The 12,268-nt window shown below is 36.0% G+C and overlaps 1 protein-coding gene across 3 annotated transcripts in view; it reads left to right on the forward strand.

The window, feature by feature from the left end:
* The window catches only part of man2a1 (mannosidase, alpha, class 2A, member 1), a 258,837-nt gene that overhangs the window by 181,451 nt on the left and 65,118 nt on the right, over nucleotides 1-12,268 (forward strand). For all 3 annotated transcript variants that reach the window (XM_088629350.1, XM_088629351.1, XM_088629349.1), the window contains one exon: nucleotides 1,657-1,790. In XM_088629350.1, coding sequence (XP_088485476.1) covers nucleotides 1,657-1,790 — 134 coding nt within the window. The remainder of the gene's footprint in view (nucleotides 1-1,656; nucleotides 1,791-12,268) is intronic.

Genomic DNA, 12,268 nt, shown 5'->3' on the forward strand with positions numbered 1-12,268 from the left:
CTCCAGGCTTCAGGCAAATATGAGTTACTTGGCAGGTTTTCAGATGATGTTAGTTAACTCTAAGGGGACAGACCTCTGCAATCAGTGAATTGTAGTATATTGAACTGTTTTCTCAGGCAAATGTAGGAAAAACAAAAAATTCAATTATGAGTGTAAGGGGGTACATTTTTGCACAAATGTAATGTAATTTTCCTATCCTTCTGCTATACTGTTTGAAAATGTTTGTAATGCATTTAGCTTCTAAAAATTATGTAGCCCAAAGCTATTTGTTTAATGATTTGTCTAGGTAGGATGTACAGAAAAATAAAAACAACTTTAAATAGTTGAGTATTCAGCAGACATTTTGACATTGAAGTCACTGTGCATGTGGTTGATGCATGTGGTAGAATGCATGTGGTTGATAACTAGATAACTAAAAGCCTAGAAATCAGTTGACCTTTTTTAGGGATCAAGTATTAAATTAAATTGTAGCACAACAGTAGGTCTTGAAATGCTTGTTTTTTTTACTGGAATATAAAGGAAATAATATTTCTGCAGGTCATAAATAATAGCTACAGTTTTAGTAGTCTCGTGGCATTAGATGTTGCATACTACGTGAATTATGGAACTGTAAACTGGAAGACACTGTGTAGTTAAAGGTTAAAGTATCAACATGTTTTATGAGACTATTTAATTCAATTTAAACATAGTACAAAATGTCCATTTAAAGGTGACAAGTTCCCACTTTTCTTTGTACAGAATGCATATTTGCATTCTACAACTCGGCAGCTATAAGTATTATTGTTCAGTACAGTGATATTACAAACTTAGACCATGTATTGTTTAAACTTATGAAATTAAATATTGTATATTGAGAATATGTCATGGATTCTTCATGTGATAGCTTAGGATTTTGATGTTTGACAGACCATGCACCCTTCTTGGCAGCCATTGGCTTTGATGATCATATACTGCTGTATATACAGTATGTATTTTTTACTTTGCTTGCCAGAATGTGGATTTTCGCATCCACATAGTGAAATGAGCACCTTGTACTGTGTATCCAACAGTGGAAATACTCATGATAAATTAAAGAAGGGTTACAGTTTAAAGTGGTTACTGTTTTTTGCTTGCTCCATGTGCAGCATTAAGTACCTTAATACTGTTAGGAATAGAATCACTGTTTTTAATTAGTGACCAGTGCACATCTTGATAGATCTAACAGATCTTCTCTTCAAGTAATGTTCACATTATCAGATTGTTGTTTAGGTGGTTTCCATTCTTATTTCATTGGTAACAATTAATTCCTCACTAGCACCTTTCATGTCTTTAAAGCAAAGAAAATAACTGTTGTGAATGCCCATACATGCCAAATACTTGTTTAATTTAATAAATAGCATTTCTTTGATTGTAGACGAATATACTGTATATTTCTATTGTCTGATCTGGAGAGCCTAACAAGTGTCTGTATAATGTTTTAATATGTTTTATTTCATAAACGTTTGAAGACCAGTACTGTATATTTAAATAACTTTTCAACATATATATATTTCCTGGTGTAAATCGTGATTGTTATATTATTTTAAGTTTTATTTTTTCTGCAAAGTCAAGAATAAAACATTCCAAACCCAGGTATGCATGCTTTAATTGTGCCTCCATCCCTGTGTTCAATTTTAGGAGTGGAGGGGCAGTCTGTGGAGATCTCCAATATCGTGGATATAAGAGGAGAGTTCAACCGTGAAATTGCAATGAGAATAACATCAGATCTTAACAGCAGTAATCGATTCTTTACAGACCTTAATGGTTACCAGGTATGCAGTCTCTCTTTTTTCTTTAGATTTAAAAGAATGTAACATTCAAGTAATACATTATTACAAACAGACCACAAAAACAGCATTTTCAAGTCAAGATACTGCAATTTTATTTGAGGGGAAGCAGATCCTTGTCTTGTCCATTGCTAACAGATCATGACATTTTTGAATAGCAGTATGGTTCTTTGTATATCATATGTGCTAGTGCTATAAATAGTGATTCCTGGAGAAAAGCATGATCTTTTAATGTTCCTGTATACTATGTTCACAAAATCAAACCCTTTACAGATTTTTCTGTTTCTGTATTGAAGACCCTTTTTCGTATGGTGATGTAAAGGCGTTGCAAATCGGAAAGTCTTTCGGTTTGGTTTCTTTTAATTGATCCTTGACTGGAAGAAAACACTTTTATTACCATACTGAAATGGAGCATTTTCCCTGAAGTCCTCTGGTGTGCTGGTCATGAAAGTTATTCATGATGGCTAGAAATGTAAAGCACTGCATGTATTTTCATAGTTCTGCAGTGACAGAGATTGAAAGCTAAGCAGGTGTGAGCCTGGTCAGTACCTGGATGGAGACCTCCGGGGATAAACTAAGGTTGCTGCTGGAAGAGGTGTTAGTGGGGCCAGCAGGGGGTGCTCAACCTGCGGTCCATGTGTGTCCTAATGCCCCAGTATAGTGACGGGGACACTATACTGTAAACAGGCACCGTCCTTCGGATGAGACATAAAACCGAGGTCCTGACTCTCTGTGGTCTTCAAAAATCCCATGGTGTTTCTTGAAAAGAGTAGGGGTGTAACCCCGGCGTCCTGGCCAAATTTCCCATTGGCCCTTACCAATCATGACCTCCTAATAATCCCCATCATTACTCTGCTCTCCTCCCCACTAATAGCTGATGTGTGGTGAGCATTCTGGCGCACTATGGCTGCCGTCGCATCATTCAGGTGGATGCTGCACATTGGTGGTGGTGGAGGGGAGTCCCCATTACCTGTAAAGCGCTTTGAGTCCAGAAAAGCACTATATAAGTGTAAGCAATTATTATTATTATTATTATTATTATTATTATTATTATTATTATTATTATTATTATTATTATTATTATTCACAAGAGGTTTATTCCTTTATTTGTGTTTGCTGGATGCAGAATCTTTAGAAAATTTAAAGGGAATGATTATTGTTCAAAGTCTTAAAGTACTGAACACACCACGCAATAAAATTATCAAAGCTGGAATAGCCACAAAATATTGAGATGCCTCAAAGAAAAATTAAACAGGGAAGATCTATGAATATTCATGAAGTCGCCCCACTGCCTCAGTTCTTGTATGATGAACAGATGCTGAGAATGTCTTATCCTGTGATGGTGCACTTTGCACTACGCCATTCGTGCTACTGGGGGGGGGGTTAATGTTTTCTCTTTAGCTATAGAGCTTCTGCTAGATGGAGACTTGAATGTTCTTGTTATTCACAGAGATTATTCATCCCCAAAAGTACAGTTATAAAAAATAAGCCATCTTGGTTTGGTTAGAGATAAAAGCAAAACAATAGGTGTATTTGGAAAGTTGTGTTTTAAAGGAGCAGAGGACTATTGTTGACCAATATATCAGTCTTTTTTTACTTTTGAGGGAACTCCTAACAAGTTCAACCAGTAAAGGTGCTAGCATTGAGTGTCAGTTGACCCTATGAACTATGATGAACCATAAATTCCCCAAAGAAGATTGGAATTAGTCAGATAGCACTCTGTCATCTCTTGGTCAAACAGACTCCTAGAACTTCCTGGGCTCCTGCAGGCTTGCAGTGACATCACTGGGAGGCAGGATCAAATCTTCTGCCAGATGATATGGAATTTACATCATATTGAAAGACAAACCATTTCATGGGTGGCAGGTTGCAAGAGCATGTCTGCATCCTCCTCATGCGCTACAGCAGTCTTTGCTGTAAGTTGAAGATTAAACAATTGTTGTTTACAAAACTGAATTGGTTTAAAATAAGAAATTGTTTACACGACCATCCTTCCTCACATCACTCGGCAACTTTGACTCCCCAGCAGTAGCATTCAGCTGGCTAAGTGCCGCAGACAGTCAGATGGAACTAGTCAGCTGGGGCTCTCTCTGCTGCTTGAAAACACAGTGGCCTCTGTAACTTCCCAGCGGATGTGCAGGCTGAAGCTGCTAGAGGGTTTCCCGCCTTTTCTCCAGTCATTGCTGAACTTCCTGCATGGGACTGCTGCATGTGGCATGTTAAGAGATATGTGAATAAAGGGTAGGCAGATTGGAAGAATCTGCCTACTTTTCTTCGTCCTCCAACATCTGTATGGATGGAAGGTTTCTGGCTACAATATGAGTCAAACCATCAAATACACACTTAGCTATTCCAAGCCAGGACTGTATAACAATAATTGGCAATTCTGAAAAAAGAAAAAATCAAGAACTATTTAGTAAGGAAGGTGAGTATTGTATTTTGAGTTTTTTTTATTGTCAGATATTATATATGCAATGTTAATATCAGTTATGGTTTTTAAATTAGATTTGAGAACAGTTTATGTTGTTCCTCACATATCTTCTTTTTGAAAACATTGGTTTTGACATTGATTTGGCAGTGTTTTCTTGGTTGGCAATGTACTGGAAGTTTACAGTAAACAGAAACACAAACCAGTGGACACGGTTGGACACTACATGAGAATTGTAGGCGTCTTGAATTACCCAACCTTCCATTTGGTCAAAGTTGATAGAATCATTTCTTTCAAGAAATGGCTAGATGAGATCATTAACTCAATTAATTACTAGACAACAAATGGGCTAGATGGGCTAAATTACCTCCTCCCATTTGTAACCTTTCTTAGGTTTTATGTGCAATAAAAACATTAGCAATTATTCCGATAATAAATGAACTTTAGAAAATCCAACGTACTAAATGAATACTCAGTGTCTCTTATGCTTATATGTAAGCATGATTGTGTTGCATGTAACTTGTTTTGTTTAGCCTTATTTGTACATCTGTGCAACCTGAAACTTTATCAGTTATGTAATCTCACTTAAAACCTTGTTTTCAAATTGTGTAACAAAAATGTGTAATATGCCAGAAATCTGACTTCATGAGTCTCCTTAAAGAACATTTAAGTTAACAGAAGCAATTTTTCCACCATTCACATCTGAAATAAAAATTTTATCTGTATCTTATTAAAGGCTATGATAATCACTTAACAATTAAAGTGCTCTCGAGACACGGTGAGGCTTGAGGTCTTGAGGTAAGACTGGTCTTGAGGTCACAGTTATTTATCCTGGAATACTGTCTAACTAATGGCATGATTGTGACAGTATTGAAATCCCAATAACCCAGAGTCTTAAGCTTGTTTTTCTTATTGGGTATTACTTACATTTTCATTGTAACTTCGTTTCTGTTGTTTTCTGTTATATTTCAGTTTTACACACGTCAATGCCTGTCATCACAGTACAATACACTTACAGTAAAACTAACGTGCAAACCAATGTTGAATACTGAATAGGCTACAATGGTTTATTGTTATAGATAATATAGTACTAAAATAGTGTTCAAAAACCATGGGTGTTGTGGGCAAGACTCTCTTTAATCAGTGCCTTTGACATGGAAGATCTTGACTTTTCTGATGCAAATATTCAAGAAAGAATCCATATACCTGTAAACTCTTATAATTTCCAGGTTTGTTTTTGGATTTTTTCACAATTTAAACTTTAATGTATGTTGGTTAGGTGTCGGGTGTGTTTTGGATTTTCAGATTTCTCACTGTTTTCTAGAAAAATTTATTTTAAGGCTTTTAAAGTCTTTTAAATCTGAACATTTACCTCTTTTTAGTCCAAAGTAATTTAATTCATCTTTGTATAGTTGGTGAAGGCAGTTCTGGGTTACATTGTGACTTCTTTTGCTTTATTGTGTGGCATGTTTTTCTTGCCAAATGGTCTGTTTTCCTCCCACTTATCAACAATGTGGAGGCTTTGTTTGATTGTCTACTGTGTGCCACCTTAGGCAGCTAAATGTCTCTACTCATTACACAACTGTAGGCATAATAGCCATTGTGTCTCTTTCCTCTCTGTTCTCAGGATATGGGACTACACAGACAGTAGAAGACTCATTAGGTTATTTTAGCAGATTATGTCCATTCAAACTCAGACTTGTGAAGTATTTTATAACTTGGAAATGACCAACATACAGGTATAAGCAAGTGATTCTGAGTGGTATAGTGAGGTACTACATATAAATTATTTTAAAAAGACAAATTCACAGTCCTCCCCATTATTTTATTCTTTATTTAATTTGGGTCCACTTGTTTGCTTCCAAATGATAAGTGCACTAGACTGACTCTAAATGTAATTGGATTTTGAGGTATGAAGCTGCCCTAGACCACTCTGATAAATGTGAGCCTGCCCTTAACTTATCTATGATGTGTTGTTCATCACAGCAGTAGCCTGCTTGTTATTTTGTTACCATGCCTGTATAGTAAATTGTATTCTGCAAGAGTCTTCACTCAAGACAGAATCTGTCAAGACAAGAGATTTGTAATTACCTCATTTGATTTTAATTCAGTGTTTTTGACTTGTGGATGTTCCATGGTTCAGGTAGCATGGAATGGCAATAACACACATCATATGCTATGGAAAAAACAAGATAACAGGACTTCAGTTTTCAACCTCGCCTCCTGTCGTGCTCCTTTAATTTGTCAGTCAATCTGTTTTACAAAAAGGAACAACATGTTTTATTCTTTCTCAAGTATTTTGCATGGCAATGTCTTTAACCAATAAAATAATACATGTTTTCTTCCATTCCTTTACCATCCCAGTCTACGTCACCACAACAGTAGCACAAAGATTCCTGTAGATGATTCTCATTGCTTTATTATCACACACAAATACCCCAGCTTTTGTGTGTTCAAAGTACAGCAAGTCATACTTAACCAATGATAGCAGAATTTTTGCAGATGTAGAGCATTGCTAATTAGTTCGGTACAACTACACAGCTGAGAACATACCTTAAGTGGCAAAATGCCTGAAATAATACTAACGCCACACCTTCTAGAGCCACCTAGTAGTTATCTGTGGTAATAATGCCCTTTGATTAGCTTCTTCCTGCTCTGTTTGAACTGATCTTCAACATACTCCATCCATCCTACCATTGTGGGAGTTTCAGTCACAGGAGTAATTTTCTGTTAAGATGTAGTATGGAATGTTCCACACTGTCCCATCAGTTGAGAGACCAAGGATCCCAGCCCAGATTCAAATGAATCAGACTGGCTTTAATTTATCAGTTAAAACAAATCAACAGAATTTGTAGATATGTAGATATGATAAGGATTGTGATATCTGTGAAATCTTTAAAGCAACATAAATTGAAATATGGAGTATGTTGTAAAACTAACTGAAGAGAAAGCTAATTATTTGGGTAAAGAGTTATACATATACTATGCATAAACCATACCCAGGTTAAACAGGTTTTAATATCATAGGAATATAAACTTTAACACAAGCAACTTTTTAAGTTAATATTCAAATATCCCAGTTTCTACAGAAAAGGTAATGGACATAGTAATGATTATTAACAAATAGACACATGTTGTTGATACAAATGGGTCTCTTGGATCACAGCAATATCTAGAGTTATAATATCTAAATAGCTATTATTTGCTAGAAGAATTTAGCTTGAACATGTTACAGGCCAAAACAGGAACTTTAGTCGTTCCCATCATGATCCAACTCTAATTTCAACAAGGAATTAGCATCTTAACATACATAGCAGCAATTAAACAAACGTGGTGAAACAGAATAATGGAGCTGAAGTCCATATTTTTACTTGTTAACTGACTACAGATGTTCAGGTCAGTTTATTGTCATATGCACAAGTGTAATGAAATGCTTATTTTCATGTATGCTCCAATACAAACACATTAAAACACAGAACAGCAGTAGCAACATCAACAAGGTAAATAACATACATCTTAGAAAAAAAAACATCAGTGTGAGCCAGTGGTTGGGGTAGAATTCCGTAATCTCAAAGCTTATGGGAAGAAACTGTCTCCAAATCTGGAAGTTTGTACCTTTTTGCTCCTATAACACTTACCAGAGGGAAGAGGGAAGAAGACAAATGAGAAACCAGGATGAATGGTATCCTTAGAGATACTTCCAGCCTTCCTGAAAGAGCGAGTTGTAAAAATGTCTGAAATAGAGGGAAGCTGTACTCCAATGATGGACTGGACTGACCCGATCACCCCCTGTAATGCCTTCCAGTCAGACAACGAGCTGCTGCCAAACCACACTGTAATACCACACGTAAACACACTCTCAATAGTGCACCGATAAAATGTGGTAAAGACAGTTGAAGATAGAACTGTCTGTGGAAGTAAAGGTGCTGTTGATTGCGAAATGCTGTGGTGTTACTTTTACAAAGACGGTCAATGAAAAAAAGAATGTTGACCAGGGCAATACTTTGAGTTTACACTTACAGCTTGTCCAAGGTCATTCATTATTAATACTATTAGTAATATCTTCGTTAAAGACTGATGGCCACAGCTCAAACATGAGAGGTTGAGCTTTATTAGCTCCACCTTGCGGAAATTCCGGATACTATTATTTTGCTTGTCGTATTATAGGAGAATTTACGGTAACTAGCGGTATTTACCGGTAACTCGCGGTATTTACCGGTAGCTTGCGGTAGACTGCATACAGCGTACCGGAAAATATTGCGGTATCGCCCGCGCATTTTGAATGGCTGCATCTGTAAACAGCTTAATTTTCGTGTTAAAAAATGTTTTAAAATTAAAATTCATTCTATACAGCAATCGCATATTTGGGTACCGTTTCATAAAACTTTCATGCTTAAAATGTTTAGGGAGAAATGGAAGACTGGTGTGTATTTGTTCTTTAAACTATCAAGACCAGCCATACACAGTACAGTTTATGTACATACAGTAATGTTTATGTTCCTAAATTAATATCGTTTATGACCTTCAGATGCGTTATGCTCCTCTTCTTTTTATGCTCAGCTACTAAAATTTCCCTTTAGTGGTAAAATTCCATATAAATATTCAAAACTAAGCGGATTAAAATCTGCACAGTAAAGACATTAAATGATTAAATCTTTTCACTACCAACCAATGCACCACGAGTGCCCCTGTCGGTCATTTTGGCCAGCCAATCACTTACCGCGGTGCCCTGCGGTGGCTTGTGGGTAGGTTACTGTACCGCGGGTTTTTACCGCGCATTTTGAATGGCTGCATTTGTATATTGATGGTCAGCGTAGAAGAAAGCTTTCCATAGACCCTCAGAATCTGTGGTCTGATAGTCAGGAAATCCATAATACACTTGCATAGAGAGGTGTTGATGCCCAGGTCATCAAGCTTCCTGACAAGTCTGGAAAGAACTATTGTGTTAAATGGGGAACTGTAATCAATTACAGCATTCTGACGTATGTGTCTTTGTTATCCAAATGAGCTAGGGCAGTGTGAAGAGCCAGGGAAATAGTGTCGTCAGTGGACCTGTTACACCAAACTGCAAACTGTAGGTGGTCTAAGCATTCGGGTACCATTGTGGTAATGTGCCTCATGACCAGCCTATCAAAGCATTTCGTTACGGTGGATATGAGTGGTCACAGTATTTTTCTTCGGCACTGGAATAATGGCAGTTTTCTTAAAACACACGGGAACAGAAGATTATAAAAGTGAAGGATTAAAAATATCCATAAAAACCTTGGCCAATCAGTCTGCACAAGACTTAAGGACCCATACAGGAATGCTGTCCGTACCGGTTGCCTTCCGTGTGTTCACCCATCTGAAGGTTGCCCTGATTTAAGCCTTCGTGACAGACATGGCTGTATCAGCAGCAGCTGGGAGCACTATCACCAGCGGTTCCATGATTTCTTCTCAAGCCGAGTATAATAGGCATTCAGCTCAACTGTGATAGAGAAATCACTTTCAGTGGATCTTACTCTGCCTATTCATTAGATTCTTATCTGTTGCCATGAAGACCTTTGCTGCTCAAACAGAAACTAAAAAACAAAACAAAATTAAAAAAATAAACAATCTGGACTTGTTGCAGCCTCCAGAAGAGTGACCTTCATATGTTCCTCTCCACAATTAGCATCTCGCTTTGCTAATTTTAGAACCACCTAGTGATCTTGATCTAATATCTCACACTCCAGGCTACCCAGATCTGCTGTGTGAATAGTTTTTTTTGTGCTTGTTGTTTGACTGAGACAAAAGTTTAGTTTAGAGACCAATTATGAAAGGTTCTCATTAATTATTTAATTTTTTAACCATTCCTTGCGGCAATATCAGAGATAACCACCAATTACTTTTTCACAAGATGCTCTTGCTCTTATCGGTTTCTGAGGCAAAACAACCATCTTAGTCATCTCACGAGACTTTCTATTTTTTATTAGTTGAGGGAAAAAAGCAGGTGCAGAGTCCAGATATATCTGACCCCTTACTCTCAGACAAATTCCAAGAAAAATTTACTTTAGTGCTTAAAAAAATACAAGAAAGGGAGGCTTTAGCAAACCTTAGGTAAAAGCTTAAGTAAAGATTCAAAAGTGAGAAAATATCTGTAAATCACTACTAAATATAAATCAAGCAGTGTAGATCCAGTACAAAACCTTAATAGTGGCACAAGTGAGGGGTAAATGGTGCATTTGCATGTAAATAATCCAATTCAAGCCCTGGTTGAGGTAATCTGATTTATCTGACTGTATTACATTTCACACTGACTGCTGATTGTACCAAGCAGTGATAGTGATTAAAATATATACTATTTCTCAAAAACATACATATATACTGTAGTTACATAAGCAAAATGTGTGCAATATGAATGATGTTTCTAGAGGACAAAATAAAAGTTATTGATAAGTCGTGAGAAGGTCATTGCAATAGTGCCATTGGTAGATTTGATGTTAATGAATGCACACATCGTACAATTAATAATAATAATAATAATAATAATAATAATAATAATAATAATAATAATAATAATATAGCTGCTATCAAAGTGATACAACATCTTAAAGTTTCATACATGCCATGTGACCTGAACATTGAAAAAATGCTACTGTAATAAATATGAAATAAAGCTGTTTGCAAGCATCTCGTGGAAATTTCACATTATACTTGTAAATTCTTTTCAAAAGGAGACTGAAACATTTGTCCACAAGGTGTGGTTTAATAACTTTAGCAATAAAGCAATAAAAGGAGAGACAGCATCAGTGGATATGGACAAAGCATCCCAGTTTTGTGATGAACTGAAGAAGTTGATTGTTGAAAAAGACTACCTGATCAGGTCTTCAGTGCTGATGAAACTGGTCTGTTTTGGAAGCATATGGTTGATCAGAACGAATTTTAAAAAACTCTATCATTTTTCAAATGTATTATTAGTGTGTGACATTGATAGCATATGTTTTTTTTTATTGTGATTTATTGCATTTTACTTTATTTTGTGTTTTTGTATAAATGTTTTGGAGGTGAATAAAAAGGTCTAAATGCTCAAAGTAAAGTCTTAAGTTAATCATCCATGAATTTATCTACCATGCGGGTTTTAGTAATGTAACCCATGCAGTTGGCGAGGGATTACTGCAATAGTCATAATTGTATTACATTAAGTACTTAATAATGAAATACATGAAATATAGGAATGATAAACGTTTTATAGAAAAATATAGAAAAATGGTTTCAAGGGATCTTTGCCTAATAAAAATATTCAGAGTGATTAATTTAATTGAAATTTTACTATACCCTAATGGATATTTCTGAATTTATGTGTAATCAGTTCTCAGTGAAATTATTCCAAATTTCATGATTTCATGATACCCTACTGGACATTTCTGCCTTTATATAGCTATTCTCTTTTGAGTGAAATCATTGTAGATTTCATGCACCAAGTAATTACTTTGAATTGGTTGATCCAATCAGGCTTCTGAGAACTTCAAATGCAATTACTTCCAAATCCTTTCAAGTATACAGTTTATGCTCAGTGTTAGTACTTTGTATAGGAAACCATAAATAATCATCATGTTTAATGCACATTGCACATAATAAATAAATGCAAGACCACTACTGTGCTGTGCTCTTTATGGTTTAATTGAATATAAGGAATGCATGGTGGTTGTAATTTTAGCAGCAGGAACATCAAAAAAGTTATAAGCAAAAGGAAGCCAATTAGCCCATATAGCTTCTTTGGTTGTTAGTAGCTATTAAGCAAAATATCTCATCCAGTCATTTCTTGGAAGAAGTGATCATAAAGGCTTCAACAGCTAGGCTGCATGGCTTGTTCTAAATCCCCACAATCCTTTGTTAAAAAAGAACATTCTGACTCAGTTTTAAATACATTTCACAGTTTCCCACTTATGTCTTTTAGTTTCTGTTTGACTATTGATTCTGAGTCCACTATCCAACATCCATGGGGAATGCCAAATATGCTAGTTAGTCAAGATTTAAGTATATTATCACTCCACAACTTTATCAGAAAGTTATC

This window comes from Lepisosteus platostomus, chromosome 4 (assembly GCF_059453375.1).
Source record: "Lepisosteus platostomus isolate fLepPlt1 chromosome 4, fLepPlt1.hap1, whole genome shotgun sequence".
In the NCBI taxonomy this organism is placed as follows: domain Eukaryota; kingdom Metazoa; phylum Chordata; class Actinopteri; order Semionotiformes; family Lepisosteidae; genus Lepisosteus; species Lepisosteus platostomus.